This window comes from Pleuronectes platessa, chromosome 20 (assembly GCF_947347685.1).
Source record: "Pleuronectes platessa chromosome 20, fPlePla1.1, whole genome shotgun sequence".
In the NCBI taxonomy this organism is placed as follows: domain Eukaryota; kingdom Metazoa; phylum Chordata; class Actinopteri; order Pleuronectiformes; family Pleuronectidae; genus Pleuronectes; species Pleuronectes platessa.
Window position 1 is genome coordinate 10049320 of NC_070645.1, and position 21882 is coordinate 10071201.

The following is a 21882-nucleotide window of genomic DNA, read 5'->3' on the forward strand; positions in this document are numbered from 1 at the left end:
TCCCCCACCATTCCCCCCCTCTATCTTCTCATCCGATGGGTTCCTCTTCCCTCTTTTTCCCCCGACATTCAGGAACAGCATTGCTGCCTCTGCGGTGTGTGCCTTCAACCTCAGTGCCGTCACACAGGCTTTCAACGGGCCCTTCAAGTACCAGGAGAACTCGCGGTCGGCCTGGCTGCCCTACCCCAACCCCAACCCGGACTTTCAGGTAACAGAGCAGTACAGGTGGGTTTGTGTTGGTGGGAGAAGACAAAGAGTCTCCATCCACAAAGTGATGACTTGAGTTTCAGAACCTAGTGTGACTCCCATCCATCAATATTTAATTGATGTTAGGATATTTAACAGGATATAAATAGGATAAAAACTTGAATTGTTTGGCGCTAGAGGATGAGTGCCAGGTTCTATGATACATTTGGAACCACGGTTAAAGAGGTTTTCTTTTCACCACTGTCTTTTTGTTTCTTGGTTTGTTTGTTTTCGAGAAAGATTACGCAAAAAACAGAGGAAAGAAAGAACTTACCGATTACCGTCACTTGGTGGAACGATGCAGAATTCATCAGGGAAATAATCCATTACATTTTGGTGCAGAATCAGATCCATTTATGTTTTTTCACGTTATTTACATGAAATACATGGATGTTTTTTTACATTCTAGCCTATTTCTCAGAAATGAATTGATGGATCTTGCTGAAAACAATCAGGCATGTGTGCAATTTGGTGCAGATAACAGCCGACGAAACAACCGGACATTTCCATCTCTAGAGCCATGTTGCTTGAACGGCTAAGACTGCATGTTTATTGAGACGGTTTGTAAACTCCCTGCGTGAATTTAAATCCACAGCTAATGGCGAGGAAATTTATACTATTTATATGTGCACAGCTGGCTGCACGCCTGAGGAAATGTATGCGGATGGAATGTACGTGTTCATCCCGATGAGGGCGTCACTCTCGCTAATTCCCTCTCTCTCTCTTTGAATCAGCCCTCTCCCTGCTCGTGAACACACATCACGGCCGCTCGTTATTAAATTCGGTGACTTTAACAATCGCGCGGTCGCTCCTTTAAGTTGCCTTCGTCTTTTTTTCACTGTACTCCGTCCTAATAAACTGTTGTTGTTTTGCACAAATGCCACTTTATGTTTGTACTCAGTGCTGAAACAAGTGGCGGGGGAGGGGGGGGGCAATCCCCAAGCAACGCCGGGGCACTTCATCCCGATATGAGGCGCCGTTCGATCCCGATGACACGGGGGGGGGGAATGTTTTATTAGCGGCAGAAGTGGCTCTCAGTTGTAACAGGCTTAGCAGAGATTGAGGGAGCTAATCCACGCGGCTCTCCATGAAGGATTGAATTCCCTCTGACGCCCGGCTGCCAGCGGATGACACACGTCTCACTTCCACACGTGTTTCCCATCACGGCCCTTCCATCATGGTTCCGTCCAACCGGGCGGAGGCAAGGCGCCTGCTATCGAGAAGTCGAGACACACACACACACACACGTTATCTATAATGACACGCTCATGCAGGAAAAGTGCTAGCTGTGACAGTTTACAACAAAACTGCACATGCACACACCCACAAATCTGTGACACATGAAGCGTCTGCCTGCCTTCACGCATGCACATATCTCTGCATGTCAGCCGCTAGCCTTACAAATTTTACTTGGCTTCAAGAAAACCAATTTTCACTATCTGGTCAACGCTGACCACAGATTTATCCAGTTCAGCACACTTCAGGTACATAATAGAAGGGTTTCCATGTACCATAGGCTTTCATGAGGCTGTGTTCCTCCAGGATAAACAAGGATCAGTTCTTCCCCTCTATCCCCATCTCTCCATTTAAGCCCCGGTACAATAGCTTCTCCTCAGCGCCAGACTGATGCGCACTTTATCTAGGTTTCAGTGACATCTTAATCAAGCATTTGTCAATGTTGGGGGATTAGATTTACGAGCTCGGGATTTATGACCTGTCTGTTCTCATCCGTCCGTGCGCACACAACTACACACATTCACCTGCAGGGATATATACCTTGAGAAAGCCACTGACCGCTTACACATCTTATATGCACAAACACACACACACACACACATAAGACAGGGTTATAGACTGCTGCCAAATAGGGATAATTATGACTGTGAACTCATCACTACACACAGCGGTCATTGATTGAGAGTTTAATTCCCCGTCTGTCCGCAGAGAAAATCCCCCTATTTATTTGAACCACACATCATTGATCCGGCTTGGTTTATTCGGGCAATGAGTCATGTTCGTTGTGCATTAGGAGCTAATAACGTCTCTGGGTTGTATAGGTTTTCTGTCCATCTGTAATTATTTACTGTAAAAAAAAAAAGAAAAAGCCTTCATTACTGAGCTCCATATATAGGAAACTATGTAAAGTTGAACTCGGAGCCAAATGCTGATCGAAAGTTGTGTGAGACGTCAGATTTCTTGGCTTTACATCTGAAGGATTTGTTTAGATTGAGAGCCAGCAAAATATTGGAATCATGTTTGGGATGATGGGAACTTCATATATTTCAGGATCTCATTTTAAACAAAAGCCCATTCTGCAGATACATGTCGTACACCCGCCATACATCTCCGTGGCCCTCATCATTCTGGCAGAGCGGCCGCGCGCTGATGATGAGCCGGACAGCTGGGTGTTGTACGGGCCGTCAGCCAAATGATGCCCCTCACCTTGACTCCACCGCGGAAACCATCAGCATCCATCTCCCTGTGCAGACCCTCAATGGTCAGCGCCTATGCTTTGTCTCACTGTGGCAGGAACACGATCACACGGACACTTTAGGATTTAATACAAACACACACACGCACGCAATGCAAGGACAAACCACAAAAGGACACCTGAGACACATGTCATTATGTGGCCCACACCAGACGAGTGGAATACATTTTCGCCATAAGCAGGAGGCATATTCGCAGGAAACACAAACACACACACAACAGTGTCGCATTCCCCTCGTCCTTCGGGGCTTTAATTTCCCCATCTCCTGATGCAGCGGGGTCGCTGAGCCGTTCCCCATTCAGGGGGAAGCCCTCCGCGTTCCTCATCTGTCGTTTCCAGGAGAAGGCCGGGGATTGATCTGTGTGAAGTCTCGGTGCTGCCGCTGCTGGAGCTGGTCAGCGGGAACCAATCGCCACCCAAGGCCCCGTTCTCATTCTTGCTTCGACGAGGCCGTGTGTGATTCGCCCGGAGCAACTTCCCGCAGCCCGGCTGAGTTTCTGTGTTCCAAACGAACAGCACAGTCGTTTGGGTTCGTGTAATGGTGGAGCGCGGCGTGAATTTGTTCTCAATCCACAATCCTGATCCCCATCCTGGGACCTCTTTTACCGGAGAGGACATCCATGGTTAGGTTTACTGCTCCAGCTCTGCCTCAGCTCGGCTCTGAGCGTCACCTCGCCCTGCTCCGTTTGGTGGAGAACACACTTCATTTACACCCCCAAGAAGAACGTTGTCACCGTCACACCATGTGAAAATAACAACGTGAAAACTTTGGGTATTGTCATTGCAAAGTGACGTTTAGAAGTGCCTCTGATCACAGTGTATTACGTAATACACAATTATCTATCAAATACAAGCAGTTCCCTTTATTGAACTCTTTCTCGGGAATGAACCTTTGGAAATATCTTCCATACCAGATATTTGCAGCATAACTCCACTGGGACATAGAGAGTGAATGTGGAGTCAACAATAACCAAAACAAATGCGTGAAAATTAAAATCTATTTCAATTCACTGTATTAATGTGAGATACCACTCTGTTTGGAACTGCAATGTTTTCCAGGCTCTTGATATCTCAGATGTGAGTCATTTTGATACTTGAGGCCCGGAATTTTTTTTATCAACCCTCTGGGACTCGTATATGCGAAATTTGTATTTATGAAATTCGAGTATCAGTTATGAAGCTGTAAAGAGGAAACCATTCTTAAAACGCATATTTCTAAAAAAACACATTATTACTGGGCTACCAATAAACCTCGCCAGCAATATATATGCATATGAGGAGGAATCTAATAAAATGGATAACTCCTTGCTCAGTTAAACATTAATTTACTCGGCTTCCATCAGCCGCAGTGTATTGACTACAAGGCCTTAAGGTTGTGAGGACAGCAAACCATTGCAATGAGGAAGCAATTGACTTTAAAGCCTCGTTCATTTAATCATTCAATCCCTCACGTTTCCTGTCGAATATCTGGATTTCTGGCCGTGACTTTGCCGGCTTATTAACGTGGCTTGCATCATCATCATCATCGGCTCTCAGCGATGTCCTCACTCAAAGCTTTTCCTGTCCCACAGTGCGGCACCATCGACTCGGGCACCTACGTGAACCTGACCGAAAGAAACCTGCAGGACGCCCAGAAGTTCTTGCTGATGCACGAGGTGGTCCAACCCGTGGTTCCCGTGCCCTACTTCATGGAGGATAATGTGCGCTTCTCTCATGTGGCCGTGGATGTGGTGCAGGGGAAAGACATGCTGTTTCACATCATCTACCTGGCGACTGGTAGGTACTGGTAGCATCGTGTGTGTGTGTGTCTCCACATGTGTCCTGCGTTTGTGTGTTTGCTCCTAGATTTGTATCCCTTGCTTGGCTAAATGTTTTGCGAAATTGGTTTGTTTTCATCCATGTGTAGCGTCTATGTTCTCTTAAAATCCCTGAAAGCACATGTTCTCAGTGGGCTTTTTAATATGAGCAGTAGGTTCCTATATAAACACACACTTTACTATCAAATTTAGGAGTTTTGGTTATTTCACGTGTGGTTTTGTTTAGTCTTTTATGTTTGTCTGTATGGTTTAGATAGGGGTTGCATACATGCATGTGTCAGTTTAGTGGTTTAAAACATGAGGCTGCTTTCTAGTGCCCACTCTAAACCCCGTTCTGTTTGGCCTGTGGTAAAACTGGTTGCAGATTTCTTTTTGAAGTAGTGACCCGCAGCCAGTAAAGACCAACTGCTGCTCTCAGTCCACAGAACCCAAAAGCTGCACCACCGCTGCTGACCTGAGAGCTGTTCCCCTGTTTATTCAGAGTTCGGCAAAGCAGAAAACCAAACTGGAGAATCAGTTGTCAAGATCGACAGTGTCACCTTTGTTCGTTCCCAGAGCTCCAGACGGCTTGCCACCTTTTCCCTTCAGAGTTTATTAATAGTGCGTGTCACATCTTCAAAACGCACCAAATTTGACACTGCACTTTCCTGTGACCTTAATAATACTCAATCCAAGTGTTGAGCTGATAACGGTTCTCGGGGCATGTGTTTCACTCACAGACAGACAGGCAGACAGAGATTTCTGGAATTATCACCAAGACGCACATAATATATGCAATAATTGTTGCTTCTACACTAATGAACATTGATCTTTTTAGATAAATACTTAAAATGTCAGTTGCTTTAGGCCTTTGAGGTTCATGTTTGCAGGAGAAAATTAGGCCTGCAACAAGAATAAAGTAGCCAATAGATCTTCGGTTCTGAAGAGACATCAAAGCTCGGTCTGCTGACACAAGTTGAATCACTTTTCACCTCCATGTGTTCTCCATATGCACTGACAGAACAAACACGCACGTAAAAAACCATGTAACTCCTTTGCTCTCCTGCACAAAGAGCGCAAAGTAAGCATGAGACGTGTCAAAAGCAAACAGGCGGGTAATTAATAATACACACACAAACACACACGGCTCCAGTTTAACCCTCGTACTGCATGAGCTGCATGAGACAGCCTGCTTATCAGCACACTGTTTAATCGTCCTGGTGAGAAAGTGGGTGATGCTAGACTTGGCAAAGAGCTGAAAACTGAATCAACACGATGGCAGATTCACTCCGGTGTCTGTTCTGTGTTATGACACAACACAGTGTATGGATAACAGACGGACGTACACGACAGAATTTGAACACAATGACCCATTTCGCTGTGATAATGTAGCATAGGCCCGGTGGGAAATGTCAACATGATCTTCCTGTAGTAGTGTTATTTTAGGATGTATCGCTGGCAGTACAGACACACACACTCACACACACACAGACACACAACCTGTTCCAGTTCACTGCCTCCGTGCTTGGCATCTCCCTCAAAAACTCCCCTCTCATTGTTTGCATGGGGCCGTGATCAATGTAGCGTCAGGGCCGGAGCTGCCCACACTGCAGGTTCCCCAGACACAAACCAGACACTAATGAAAACATCTGAAACGCTGCCAGGGCCATCGGGTGGCGTACACACTGTACCTAATCATGTGCCATTATTAATGCTCAAACGCACTCTGCTGATTGGGGCCACTGCAGAGAGCCCGATAGATCTAAGTTAGGGGCCAAAGAAGTCAGGATTTCATCTAAATCGTTATTCGGCACTCGTTAGCATTTTCAACCCTGAAGCCACTCTTTAATCCTTCAGTCAGCATGAACAGAACTCAGCTCGAGATATAATATGTAACAAATCTTCATTTAAATGTCAAAAAACCGATGAGACCTGTGTTATTGTTTGTTTTGTACCTAGACAACAAACGCAGAGAAATCCCCAATTTGATTTTGATTCTAAAGGAAAGAGAGTTTCCTTTTGGTTGCCTTTTAATTGCGTCATATCCCCTTTGCCTGTGGTTTTACTCGACTAGTCATGTCTGACAAAGGATAGACACACTGTTAACCAGTTTGCTGTTTATTTTCTTCCACTGTTTGTATTGGTCACTCGTAATGTATCACGGTTATTCATTGCTGTTCGCTCCTTAACGTGAATAAAACTTTATTACATGACCTCAATCTTGAGCAAGAGTTGCACCTGAGTTGCATCAGGTAGATTTTCATCTGCTAAAAATATCATTTTAACACTATTTAATATTGTTCACTGAAAAAGGTTGTTACTTTAGTAATTACTTCACAGAACACGAAATACAAAGGTGTCTTGAATTAACGGAAGTGGCCACATTGACATGTTACATTTTATTTTAACACGTATATGAAAAAGAACGATTAGACTAGTGGGTGCTTTACTGACAAGTAAAAGTAAGATGTAAAAACATAGAAATAGTGAATCAAAAGAATAGTACTTGTTCAAGTCGTTATTACAATTTCATATAAATACATAGTATCTTAAATCAGTGGTGCATAATAATAACAATATCAAAAGTGCTGCAGTGGCATCTTGAAGCAAGTGGAATAGTGTGGTGGGATTAGCGTATATTCATTTCTCAGAGCAATGTAAATAAACCAGTATGTTATTATTGGCAGAAAGGTTTTCCATCACATTCTATTTCAGTCCATATCACACATCATTGAGAATGTGGGCCCCCTGGCTCCATGCAGTTATGAAAAAGGATCAGATATTATATTACATTTATTATTCCTCATTTTGTCTCTGTAACGTAATATTGTATTAATGCGTCATTGTAAAAGAAATAACTCACTATATGGTTTAAGTTAACAAGCATCCGATGCCTTGGCTGTGTTTACTGCACATCAGCAGTTAGCACACAGCTCTCCAGATGTGCCGTCCTCACAGTGAGGCTGCAGGCTGCTGCAGGGCAGATACCTTAAGGCTTCTTTGCAGTGAATAACATTAGCAAACCGCTACACACACACAACATGTGAGTCATATGTTACTGCCCAACACCCGCTCGGGGCACTGCTTAACTTTCACATCCTCCCACCTATTAGCAAATTCACCCTTCTCTCCTTTGGCATCTCCGTGCACCGAATGACTTGTTTCTGCACGCAGGGGATTTCATGTTTAATAGATGATGATTGTTTTAGCTCTCCCCCAAAAGAAGATCTGCCACCAACTTTATCTCACAGGGGCCGACCTCACATAAAATAAAGGTCAGGACACATTCACAGTGACGTAGATTTACACACGCTTCTCTTTCAGAAATACTAAATGGTTTCTTTCTTCAGAATATCTCCTTAAAGAAAAGTGGGGGCAGACATCATGTATTCAGTTGCCGAATGCACCTCTGTTGGTTACATTGACAGCGCTGTATGTTGATGGCGTAACCAGGCTTGGCACGCCGGCCCCCGACAGTCTTTTTGACTTAGTTATGTAGAGTTTGTTGGGTGGTTCAGGCTGAGTTCGTGCCAGCTTTTGTTCAGTTTTGCTTATCCAAGATGTTTTTGTTGTTGTTGTTTTTCTCCTCTTAAAACCCAACGATTCTAACCCTCCCCCTCCTTCGCCGCATCACCTTCCCTCGTGCAGATAAACACCCTCCTTCTTCTTTGTGACCAAATCCTTTTCTTCTCTTCCAGATTACGGTACTATCAGGAAAGTGCTGTCCCCTCTCAATCAGTCCACGGGGAGCTGCCTGCTGGAGGAGATCGAGCTGTTCCCGCCCAGGAAGAGGCAGCCCATCCGAAGCCTGCTGATCCTCCACAGCCGCAGCGAGCTCTACGTGGGGGTGAGGGACCAGGTCATCAAGATCCCGCTGAAGAGATGCAGCTACCACAAGAGCAGGGAGTGAGTGCATTCACACGCAGGCACCATTAATCTCAATGGAAATTGCAAAAAAAAGCCAATTTTAAAGCCCCCTCTCTCATAAGATGCTCTTTATCTGGGAGGGCCAGGCCTGTGTTGTTGGTCAGGGGCCTTTGCTGAGATTTAAAACCCTGTAAATCAGCTTTGGTCTGAGCCGCTGGAGGAGTCCACAGCCGCCCCATGTCCGTCCCTCTCACTGTCTTCCCCCAGTCGTCTCGGAAAATGAGCATTTTTCCGTCTCACGCACAGCTCTGCTGCAGCCGTGCGTGTTTTTATCAGATATATTGAGTTTCCGTCTGTGAGGAAGACGCTCCGTCAAGGCATAAATATTGCCAAAGAAAACCCAAGACGCAGGCCGAGCTGTGAAGACTCACCACAAAATTGGGATCCCATCCATCATCACTCGCAGGGACACGGGCTCACACCTTGCATTCCTTGTTCAGCACACATTGAACCGTTATTGGAATACACAGAAGAGTTGAGGCTTCATATTACTGCTGTGACTCTATGGTTTTACACTGAGGCCATTACGGCAATTAATCACCTCTGTGACATTCTCTTCTTCTTCTTCTGCAAAAAAAACGACAGCAACAACAGATAAAAAGAAATAAAAGCACGCGAAGGGACCGGCAGCTACAAAGAGAGTTACTGGGTTCATCACTGACATTTCTTTGAGGTGTACTTGTTTGAAATATTAGAAGGCTGTCTGTGCCGCTCACTGATGGGCGCTGTTCAATCTGCGAGGCCCTTCTGGCCCTCTGAAAGACAGGTAATGGCTTGTTTCTTCTTCCCTGTCATTGAACACCACCGTCGTCACCCCCGATATACCTCCCCCCGCGCAGATGCACACCATAAGTCTCCGCTCTCTGCTCGCCACCCAGACACTACGTCAGCCCCCCCCCCTCTGTGTGCAGACGTGCACGAGGGTTCGCCATGAAGGGGGCATGTCAGGCTGCATTGACGCCTGTGGCTCAGAGATATGTCAGTGGGCTGTCGCTGCAGATTTGCATTTGCGTGAAGAAAAAAAAAAGGAACATCAGGCTTTTTATTGCACTCAATAAAGTGCAGATACGACGAAGACCGATAAAGCTATCACTGCTATTTGTAGGGCTGATAGGGTAATTGAGTCAGAAAGGAACGTGTGTGTTTGTGTGTGTTTGTGTGTGTTTGTGTGTGTGTGTGTGTGTGTGTGTGTGTGTGTGTGTGTGTGTGTGTGTGTGTGTGTGTGTGTGTGTGTGTGTGTGTGTGTGTGTGTGTGTGTGTGTGTGTGTGTGTTTGCAAATGAACAATTGTAATCCTGGTCGTGGGCAGAGGATTACCTGAAAAATCAGTCGGCACATTGTGTTTAGACACAATTTTACATTTACAATGCTGATGCTAGAACATCCCAGTGCTCCACATTCAAAAGTAAACAAAATTAACATTTCTCTTCTCATGCCTTTCTGTTCTGTTTTTTTTTATCTTTTCTTCCCTCTCGCTTGAGTTGCTTCTCCTCTTTCTACTCTGACGTCTTTTCTCCTCTCCCGTCTTGTCTCTCCCTTTGTCCCACTTCGTCTTTTTACCTTTCATATCTCCTTCCGCAGTCTGATGGCAGATTTCATGTCTTTCCCCCGTCTCTATTCATGCATGACAGGTTAATATTCCCTTAAGTCCATTAAAACCGAATGACGACTCTCTCTTTCTTTCTTTCTCTCCCTCTCTCTCTCCAGAGCATGTGTGGGGGCCAGGGACCCGTACTGTGGCTGGGATCTGTTGCTGAAGAAATGCACCACCCTGGAGGAAAGCGTCCGGATGAGCCAATGGGAGCAGAGCATCACCAAATGTCCCGTGAGTGTCACCACGTGCTGCTCCCTAACTCTCACCCTCTTTATTGTAGTTCACTTTCCTTTTTGCTGCTCTTGCTTCTTCTTTTATCCGTACTTTCAGACTTTGAAGTTGGTATAAAAAAAAAATCCGTGCTCACTTGACATATAGATGTAATCCTCTCATCTGCTCCCACACCTTAAAAGCAGCAGCTCCTCAAAGCAGCCGTGGAAACATATCCTCTGTGTCGGAGAAAAAGTACATTGGGACTGAGCCACTTGACCCCAGAGAGTGATCAAGAGTTCCACCTCATCCGCTCACCTCTGAGTACTTGTTCACGAGCCAAACAGCTCCACCGTGTATCTTAATGTGGACCAAATTGGGGAGCGGTGCAAGGTGGTGGCGAGGCCTCACGGTTTCAGCCTGGCTCGGCTTCTTCTCGGTGTTTTCGCACATCATTTTCAAGCCGGTCACAGCAGAGAGGGGGCTGTGTGCCTCTGTACCCGTTCGTTTTGGCTTCGTGTTCAGAGGAATGTTTGGCACCGAAGTCACCGAGCACCCAGTGGCGTCTGTCGGGCAGGGCGGAAATCTACTGCGACCACACAGGCATATGGACACAGACAATCGTGGACGCACATGTGCATAAACAGGCACATTCTAGCTTTCAGCTCTCGGCTTCAGCTGTGTTCAAATTCAAAGCCCCCCCCCTACACACACACACTCCTTCAGGTGCTGGGTAAGGTCGGCCCTGAGAAGGATTCATCCATTTGAGCTTTTGTTGGTCAGGGATAAAATTACTCATTTTTCAGACGCATTTGAAGGAGCTTTTTGAAAAAGGGACAGCGTAGTTGTAGCCATACTCTCATTTAATCCATTCCATTGCCACATTTAAACGATAACATTTATGGTCCTTGTGTTTGTAAAGAAAATATGGAGCAGAAACGATAGAGCACATTTCAACCTATCAGCCCCTCCAAAGCTCACTAATGAACAAGTTGTGTGCCTAGTAGTGAACAGGGAGTTGCTGCTCCTCGCCAGGAAATTCATATTAGTACAACTTGTCCTTTTTTTTTTTAATACTTTCTTTATATCTCCTCGCTCTAACATCAAATTAATCACAAACATGAGATGTCAATCTTCTTTTAAAAAAAAAACGCATCTCGATAAAATGCCAGATTATTACTTTAAATGCAGCAACTGATCAAAGATGATAAACATTATTCCTGCAGCAGCCGTGCAGCCACTAATCCTTCCGTTGATTTGTATTTGCAGGCGGCTGCAGGTGCCCATACCTCTGATGGAATCCTTATTAATTCACGTAACCTTTTTTAAACCAGGTCCATCCATTCAGAGTGAGCATGAATTAGCTCCGGCAGTAATAACGTTGTACGCTGACATAGAGGAATGGCTGAAGCCGATGAATGTGGTCTGCTCGCCGCAATTAAATTCAAGTCATGAAACCCGGACAGGAAGATTTTTGTCGCTTTTAAAAAACGGTTAAAGTTTGGTTTGTGATGAGTCCGTCAACAGTTTGCACAAAGCCAAACCGGCTGGATGTCAAAGTGACGGGCAAAACTTCCTTAAAAGTACTTTTTAATCAGCATCCACTCCAAAAAACATGATACAGAATAGAAAGGAGACAGGTATTGTAATTTTGGCCGGGAAAAAAGAGAAATTATTTATATCCACAGAAAACATCATCCTTCAGAAATGATCTGTAATCCCGTTTCTGGTGTCTTCTCCTTTCTATCCTTTTTAATTAAAGAAATTGGGCATTTTCTCATCCCCTAAAAAGATATGTTTATTTACAAAGAAAACACATAATTCAAATAAGATCGGATGCATGTACCGTATCATTTACAGCCCCTGCTACAAATGATTGTTGACAGAAATGTGACGTCCCTTTCAGGGCTGTTTACTCTCTGCGATGCAAATGTTCTCTGTCTTAGCCGAGCTTGGTCGTTTAGGCTCACAGCAGCAGAGTTCAATTACCAGCGAGAGCACGGGCGACATGTTGCTCCTGCCTCTGCCAGAGCAGCTGATGATGAGGCTGTCTCTTCTCCTCGTGTGAAAGTGTCCCATTTTGCATTTTTTAAATCACCCTGAAATATCGCGGCGACATGCCTCCTTATATCTGCACCCTCCCCCTAATTAGTATTTAGCTCGTATCGGCCGGGACATCACTCGTAATTCACCTCCCCTTTTTATATCATTATGTTTCGCCTCAAATATTTATTTATGTGGCCACGTTTTATTTCCTCATATTTTTACCTTGTGAGAATTTGTCCATTCACCTTTCGTTTGCCTTTCTGAATCACTCGTTTTTTGCTTTGCTGGAATCGCATCATAACCTCAGACAGTTTCCATACATCTTCCCCGTGTTTAAGGCACATTTGTGCTCCTGTAACCGCCCCGTGTTGAATGGGCTATAAACGGCGCAGTGCAGTTATTTTTTGCATCTGTTTGAGGGGAAATTGATTTCTGTTTTTATCCTCCGGAGCCATCGGCTGTGTTTCCCAGAGCAACACATCACCGAGAGCATCAGGTCTAATGCAGCAACCGGTTTCAGAGAAAAGCTATTACCCTCCAATGTTTTATTTTTCTGCTCCTGTTTTTGTTCCCAACAGGTCCGTAATGTGACGATCGATGGAGGCTTCGGAGCCTGGTCCGGCTGGTCCATGTGCAGCCACACTGACGGGGGGAGCGCGGGGGCCTGTCTGTGTCGGACGCGAGCCTGTGACCACCCGGCCCCTCAGTGCGGGGGCCAGCACTGCCTCGGGATCAGTGTGGAGGTTGCAAATTGCTCCAGGTAAAATGTCTCAGTGAAACACATCTGCAAATCATCCGCCTGCCTTTATCAATGTTCTCTGAACATCTCCACATGTGGATAAAGACAGACAGACACATTTAAAGACTCATTCTCTGCGTCCTCACAACTATTCATCAGAAATCCTATTGTCGGCTCTCAGCTGACGTACTACAGAGTTAAAATTAACTCTGTAGTACGTCAGCTGAGAGCTTCAATCTGCTTATTTAACAGAGCATCTGAATGTTTTCTCTCATGAAAGAAACAGTTTTGTTAAGTAAAGGGAGAGCAACTGATAATATGATTCTCATTGTTATATTATCCTTTTTTTTAATAATCAATTCATGTTTTACCCGTGCTCACTGTCAAAATTTAAAAGCAGCACATACTCACATATGAGAGGCTGTAACACAGAAATATGATATAACGTATTCTTTTAATTATTAACATTCTGTCAAATTAGCCTTTGATTCCTTTTCTATTCGCTGTCTAATTAATAAATTCCCTGTTTTAAACACTAGCTGTAATGAGAATCACATGGACTCAACTCATAGGACATTGGTTATGACAGTGTCCACCTCATATAGACTTTATACCTGCTCATATATACTGCAGCATTAAACCAGTATTCATCTAACTACAAAGAGAGGAATCTATTTCTGCCTGTCCGTGTATCTGTATTTCAATTTTCTTGACAACCACTCATCCAATTGACTTCAAACTTAGCTGCAGTGTTGCTAAGGACCCAAGGAACATGACTGTGAAGTTCCTGGATGAACAGTTCTTTAAAAAACGTCACTGTGTTGGTATAAGGAAGCTTGAAACCTCTTCACACTCAGTATGTTTCTGTAACAGATATTTAGTATGAATTTAGTATAAAAAAATGCGACATTTTGGACGAGAACTGCAGTCGATTTTTATAAATACTTGTTTTACAGATACAATTCTCAGTATATTAACTTCAGTCTACATTAATAAACTTCCTTCCATTGACCATTAAGCACCGGAGACATTAAGGTGCGTCACAGTCCAATTGTGTCCAATCAAGTCCCCGCCTTTATTCCCAAACAATAAAGATTTAACATGCAGCGATGATCCTCTTATCGTGATGCTGTGATGATCTGGCCACCTCACCATTAACAGCTACAGTGACTCACTCTGATGTTGCGTCTCCATAGAAATGGCGCGTGGACTCCCTGGACTCTCTGGTCTCCCTGCAGCACCAGCTGCGGCATCGGCTTCCAGGTCCGCCAGCGCTCCTGCAGCAACCCGACCCCTCGCCACGGAGGGCGAGTGTGCGTGGGCCAGAACCGCGAGGAGAGGTACGCATCACACGCGCCCCCCCCACACGCTTCTACATTCAAACACGTGTGCTGATTAAAGCAAACTCTGCATGTTTTCAGATTTCTGTCCGCGTGAGAGAGACGCCAGACAGAAGCTGTTTGGCTCCATAACGGGCAACCTACAAATTAGGAGGGACGACTTTGCCTGTGACTTTTTCTTTTCTTGTTTTTCCTCATACTCTGTCTAACTTTGTGACAGCCAATTAGGAGCGAGCGGGATAGGCCTGTGCTGGGGTAATTATCTGGCTTTCACACACAGGCCGAGTCTACGTTTTGAAGCTTTGGGGGCTTTGGCCGTAGAATAATAGCCTTTTTAAAAGATGTTTATTGTGTTCCTTAGCAACCTTCTAGGCCGGAAAAACATATTTTGTTCCCCTCAAGGACAAAGTGTGTGACGACGCACAAAGAGATACACAAAGCAGCCCAGGTAGAAAAGGTCTCGAGTTTAGCCGGCTCAAAGTTGTATCCTGTATTGTGGTCTGAAAGTTTCTCTCGTGGGGGGGGGGGGGGGGACGTGTTTGACGACACTGGTTACATCACATTATTTCAGCCTCACTGGTTCAGACTGGTCCTCTTTGTCCCCTACAGTGTCTGTGATAGAGCCCATGTTTTTCATCCAACTCCCATTAACCAGCGCTAAAGTGCAAAACATGATACAGTGCTGATAGTGCAGGGGGGGAGAGAGGAGGGAGAGAGGTTACCAATCATCACCACAGCAACAGAAACAGCATTGCAATGGACAAGTAATTGAATACGGCCTTCAAGGATGAACCATATATTACATCACCCCCCCCCCCCCCTCCTTGCTCTGCACTTTTTCATTTCCTCTCTCCCTCCTCTAACCTCCCATCGTCCCCTTTCCTTTTACTCACTAATGCTCCCGGTGCAGCGCTCCTTGAAAAAGGGTCTGCTTCACGAGCAGGGAAAGTATAAATGGAGTGACCGACACAGCCCAGTTACTCACCAGACAAACCACTGGCTGGTGCCGTGGGAGACCAGGGGCAGGTATTCACAGCCCGTCTCTTCCGCTCCTCCCCGAGTTTGAATCTCCTTTGTTTCCATCTTCCCTCTTTCCGGCTCTCCGCGCTCGCTCTGTTCAGCTATTTAAAACACCTTAGGCCTGTGCAGGGACCAGCTGTGAGGATCTTTGTGTGTGTGTGTGTGTGTGTGTGAGTCCAACAAATGAGCAGACATAGAGACAGAGTGTGTTAACAGATGAATTATGCCGAGTCAGTTTGCATCTGCCTCAGGGGGTGACAGGTAAGATGAAGATGCTACTTTTTTTCTGGGGAGTGTGAGTTTCATATGAGCGTATCCAGATGTCACAGAAATGTGTATCCCTATGAGGAAAGTAGGGCAAACCTCTCACTGGATGTTTGGCCCGCGTAGCCGTGGCCAAAGAATTCCACTACATCTGTTGTTTATATTTGCCCATGTGTGAAAAATAAATCTCCTCTGCAAACTTGAATCCAAATGGCATGAGAGGAAGGAGGTCTGGGTTCTTTCAGGGAGTTTGCTTTATTTCCATTTAAAGCCAAAAACCAAAAAGAAAGAGCAAAAGAAACACTTGAAATGAAAGTTGTTTTTTGTTTTGTGGTTCAAATTATGTCTCAGCTTTTGCACCCTGAATAATTATTTAATACCACAACAGGCTTTTATCATACGGACACATTGATCCTCTCAGTGGTGTCTGCAGTGAGTCTGACTCTCCACTGCCTCAAGTCACCTCTTCAGATGAATGCACCGGCCCTTCTGTTTCAACACGCGTGCGTATGGTGTGAGCTCTTGTGATCACACGTCTTCGCAAAAATTGAAAAGACCACAAGACTCTCACCTCTCGTCCTCTTCCCTTTCAGCCAGCAGCCTTCCCACGAGCTCTGCCCCTGATTGTTTGCAGCAGGCAGCCGGCCCTTTTAAAAGACGAAGCCAATGTTCTGAGACCGGCCGTGCACAGCAGTGCTGCAGGCTTAAATCTGGCTGCTTGATGCCCTGCATTTAGAAACCTTCTGTTGGTTTTTCCTCCCAGCACTCTGACACGGTCCACACTGCTTACTCAGCCTATCGTGAGTAATTAGCAGCGTTTCCTCCATCCAATCGGCTCTGTGTGTTTTTTTCTCGTGAGGAGAGAAGAGGGGATAAGATAAGATGGAGCAAAGCCGTCCGACTTGTCTGGAATGATTACACTGTGTACGACGAGGATTCCGAAGCTCTAATCTGCTTCATATTGATCGCAGCAGTTTTTTATTCTCTACTGTGTTGCAGCAGTGGTATTTTGTGTGTGTGTGCGTCTCTTTCTCTCAGACCCGATTGTAATGCACACTCTTCCCCACTTCTCCTCCCCACGGTCTCATCCCACTGCAAGCGCACGGATTAGTAAAAGTGGGAAAAGAGCGCACTCCTCCAAGGACCTTTCCTACCAGGGTATACAGAATGAAGCTTTTGATTTACCACGAACAATAGCAGAGTATTTGGGGAAAAAAAGCATAATGGAAACATCCAGCCTGAGCCTCCTGAGGAAGGGTTTTAACATTAAAGCTGTTTCAGCGCGAGGAGACTCGGTTTTCCTCAAAAGTCATTTGCCAAAACACAACAAAATAGCTGTTAAAGCAATTTAATAGCGTGTGTAAAAGTTATAAAATAAATTATATGGCTCTAATAAGGCTGGCAATCGTCTATCGTTATGTTATAATGAGGACTAAGTAATTAAGTATTTTAGACATCGCTATAATCCTGTCTTGTAAAACGATGCAATTAGAGATGATGCATGCATCTGTGCGGCTTTTTTAATAGGCTGTGTCAATAAATTGTGCAAAGTGCATATGTATGTTCATTACGGTTTGAGGTGGACTTTTATTAGATGTTCTTTTTATGCAACATTGACCATTACGCCACAGACCTGTCTCCGGTGGCGTGATTCCATCAGATGTTTTCTGTGTTCCCTGCACATCAGAGACATGCGCTGGGTTTTGTAAAAGTTAGTTTAAAGGGAAGTTTACACGTTTTTTCCCAGACGTCCTTGTCTTGCGGCGCAGACTCCTCGTAGCTATTTTGGTTTCGGTGGCGAGGGCTGGCGGTGTGGTGACATTGTCGGTGCCCTTCACATGACATGTGATTTGCAGTCAGATGAAGTTTAAATACAGAGTTATTTGATGGTGCGAAGGCTCTATACAGGGATACAACCGTGTCTCTTTCATTCCCACTCAGCGCCCTGAATGTTTGTTCTTGCATCGTGTATCTTTGGTGAGTGGGCGTGATGTCTCCTGAGAAGATCCTGACTAAATGATGGAGACAGATCCCCAGTACGCTCAGACGTGCTGTTGAACTGTAGATCAGTGAAGAAACTTAGAAGTCATTCAAATTCAAGAGAGTTTATCTCTGATATTGAGCAAGGAAACTTAGACGATTCTTTATTATTTTGCCTTTAATGACAACGTTTAAAAGTGTGAAAGACGGAGAGGGAGAGGGAGGGGGGAAGGCATGCAGCAAAGAGCCAGGCTGTAACCGAACCAGCGACCACACACGGCAGGACTCAATCCTCCGCACCACACTCACTGGCCCTCACCTGGTTGAGTGGGCGGCCCCTGGCATGTTTCTGAAAGCCTGGCGTACAGAGGGATATAAATCATTTGCCCATGTTTCAGTTCAGTGGGTGTAACTACACATGTAGCTCGTTTTCTTACATGAAACCAGTGAACCAGCTATTATCTTATCTGCTGGTTTAAGATAAGATACATTTTTCTGGTTCCCAGGTCTTTGTTCCCCTGATCCCAATGAGACGATCCGATCAAATGAAGTCACCAGCTCATCCCTCGTGCTTGTTCCTCTTCCCTCCCAGGTACTGCAACGAACACCTGCCCTGTCCGCCTCATGTCTACTGGTCGGCCTGGTCGGCGTGGGACCGTTGCAACGTGCCGTGTGGCGGAGGCGTCCAATCACGACGCAGAACCTGCGAGAACGGCAACGACTGCCCCGGGTGTGGTCAGGTATGTTTCGAGCTCCGAACAGCAGCTCTCACATGCTCCATCTTTCTGTCTTTGTCCTTCTCTCGATCCATTCAATTGTTAGGGAAGTCATTCGATGCAAGGAACAGTCAGTCGTGATGAAACTGGAACATCTAACATGACTAAATCCCCGGGCTATATTTATACGATGGCAGCAGCCATCAGATTTATTACCGAGACCTATTTAATACCATACACACATACAGTAATCACCCCCCGTATGAATGGGCTTATTTTCTGCCACAAAGCTTTCTCCAAAGCGCGGATGATGCAAGGAAGTGTTGAAATACAAGCGTTCGCCTTGTTGACAGAATGATGTGATGCTCGTGTTGTATCTGGTTCACACACACACACACGCACACACACATTCTCACACTTCCTCATCCACTGGGCCTGGTACAAAAATAAAAGGGAATGTACATGATAGCTGCAGCTTCTTGTGTCCCTCTTGGAAAAGGATTAAAGAATATGGGTCAGGGGCTTGTGAATGCATGTGGACCCTTGAAATGTGTGTTCCTGTGATTGTTTAGGTTTTTTCTTCACCATTCAGACATATAATCTGAGTGTCAGTATTGACAAAGCCCAGCTGAACGTTAAACAACCCCCTATGATTTGATTTAAAGTGATGTTTGGATTTTGCTATTGAAACAAAATCTGAAAAAAGGATTCAGCAACCCAATAATATTGAGCTAAAAAGCCCAAACTACATATTTTGTAATGGCCCGTTGTAAAGCTAAATAATACACAAGCAGCTGTATAAAACAACCCACACGAGGCCTTTCAGGCTCAAGAGCAAATACATCATAGTGTCTGATAACTGTCCATGACACATTAGCGGCTGCAGAACGCCCAAATGAAAAGATTGACCTTCCGTTTAGAAGCCATTTAGTCACACCCTACTCTCTGATGCTATTTGTACCTCCCCACATACTCTCTCTCTCACACACACACGCACATCCCCGCCAGATGACAGCTGTCTTACTCCTGTCATTGCATGGCCACCATTATCCTCACCGAAGCATCCTGGGAATGCTGCAGCATTTCCCGATGGAGCTCGGTTCACAAAAAGGAAACTGACGGCGAGGGCGAGGGAATCCCGTCGCTTCCTCAAAGAGAGACAGCTCGTCCCTGTCTTTCTGTCTTCGGTGGTATTTTTTTTTTTTATTCATCCTCAGCTCGGAGACGATCTGTGGCTGAGTGAGCGGGCGATGTTAGAGATGGTCCTTATCGTGTCGGGGGAAGGGACATGATTACAGACACGGAGGCGGACACACTAGTGAGAGCTGAGACGGGTCAGCGGGAAAGGTCACGTGAGCGCCACTGTCGCTGTCACTTTCACCCACTTAATCTCTTTTACACTCCTCTCTTCACCATTAGTCGTGGACTTTAACTTTGTTTTGTTTACTCTGCTGCTTCTTGTCGTCCACATTTGTGACACGGACTTAATTGGGGCCATCTCAGGCACAAGCGCGGTAATTACATGCAGGTTTCTACAGACACCTTCTCTGTCCCTACTCCGACAGCTCGGCTCGTATTATAGCTGCACATTTACTCAGATAGAGTAAACATTTGCTGCCTTTCATTTACAGCTCTGATAAGGTGCTTAATCGCACAGCTGTTAATGTATAACAACTGCCTCAATGCACTTAAAGCCACTAAAGCGCTGCAGCTTAAGAGTTCGGCTCGGGGAACTTTAAAACTCCAAATAACATCCGATGGAAAAATAGCGACAAAATGTATTCGTCTTTCACACTTAAAGATCAAGGGTGATGGGAATATGTTCTCTCAATTTCATCCCCTATGAAAAAAGTAAAAAGTGTGATAGAGTTTGTTTTTTATGCGCCATCTGTCTGTTTCCACTTCCCCCGGACAGATCCATGTTTAATTAAACAGAAGGAGACCACACACGTATACACACACACACACACACACTAAGGTTTTTGTCATCAGCTACTTTTTTAGTTGAGACACCCCCCACTGAGACCTGATGAGACGAGCACCGTGTAGGTGTTGGCGCCTGTGCGTTCATGTTTACCTGTAAGATTGATATTGCTGCGGCCACCTGTGGTCAGATCCAGGCATTTTTCCAGACATACGTCGACAGCGATGAGCTAACATCTGCTTGGTTGTTTTTACGGGAATGACAGACCGGTTGGTAATTCACCAGAAATACTAACTTTTGGAAATTTGAAAAAGAGTAGAGGTGGAATGAAGCTGGTGACACTGACCTTCGATACAATGTAGATAGTCAGCGTCCACAATGTGCTAAGAAAGTGACAAAAAAAGTCATTTAACAAATAATGTAGCTTTACCTTTGTTGTGATTTTGAACCCTAATTTCAATTTTCAAAACATGTCAATCTAACCTCTTTAGAATATCATCACTGGAACTGTTTTACATGCACATTAAGCAGTTCCAGTAACATCAAGATAGTTCCTCCCTAAAATCAAACTCTGCCACGATCCAATGCAAAACTATAATGGTAAAGCGCAAACAACTGCCAAGGCCCAACAGTCCCATTAAATCAGTCAAGCTGCAATCAACCATATGGTCTCTGAGCTGCGCCAAACTTCACACACTTATAGAGATCAGTCCCCTAAATATATCAGAAACCAACCAAAGTGTTGGAACAACGTCATGTAATCGCCATGTTTAAGAAGTGAATACAAATCCTGGATCCACCCCCTGATCCGGATCCACACCTAAATGTAATGCGCTCTTCCCTGATCCAAACCGTATCCTTCCACTAAGTTTTGTGGTAATCCAATCAGTAGGTTTTGCTCAATCCTGCCAAATAACAGACAAACAAACAGATGAAAACATAACCTCCTCTGCGGAGGGAAACATTTCGAGTTGGGCAATTTGTTTTGTCAGTTGTTTTCACCATCGGACAGAGAGAAATAATGGAAATTGTTTTTTTTACGTATCTTGTTTCAGATCAGTAATATGTTATGCAGTGGTTCTTTCCTGCAGCTCCACACCAGCCACAAGGCTCCGTCACTAATTCTCCTTCTGAATGACGTTGTAGCTGCTTAGCTAGTCGCCTGTTCACTGCCAAACTTTCCTGCATGACGCTGATATAATGCAATCCTGTGAAAGCTGCTTGTGGGCCATTCAAACCGGGAAACACAGTTTCTCAGTTTCTCTTGGAAAATGTGAAATTCTGAATCTACTTTGTTTTTTAATTGTTGGTCACCTTGATGCATGTCAGCCAAGACAGGTCAACATGTAGGTTTGTATTTTTAGGGCCCAGTGGCAGGAGGCTCCTCATGCCTGACTGCCCCCCCCCCCCTCCCTACGTGAAGCACAATGCAGAGTCAGAGACAAAGTAGCTGAAGTGAAGTCAGTAGAGATTCAGGTCAAGGACACCTTAATTTAAACACAAGCGTCGCTACTTACTAAGCAACTCTGCTGCCCTGAAAAAAAAAAAAGTTGCAACATACATGATTAGAAGGAACCGACTCTCCAGGTG

At 45.0% G+C, this 21882-nt stretch overlaps 1 protein-coding gene across 1 annotated transcript in view; it reads left to right on the top strand.

Annotated features, from left to right (window-relative positions):
• The window catches only part of sema5a (sema domain, seven thrombospondin repeats (type 1 and type 1-like), transmembrane domain (TM) and short cytoplasmic domain, (semaphorin) 5A), a 127124-nt gene that overhangs the window by 70987 nt on the left and 34255 nt on the right, over positions 1–21882 (top strand). Inside the window, exons 9-15 of the mRNA XM_053412535.1 lie at positions 73–208; positions 4309–4513; positions 8232–8439; positions 10167–10284; positions 12888–13069; positions 14245–14388; positions 18245–18392. Of these exons, the coding sequence (XP_053268510.1) occupies positions 73–208; positions 4309–4513; positions 8232–8439; positions 10167–10284; positions 12888–13069; positions 14245–14388; positions 18245–18392 (1141 nt within the window). The remainder of the gene's footprint in view (positions 1–72; positions 209–4308; positions 4514–8231; positions 8440–10166; positions 10285–12887; positions 13070–14244; positions 14389–18244; positions 18393–21882) is intronic.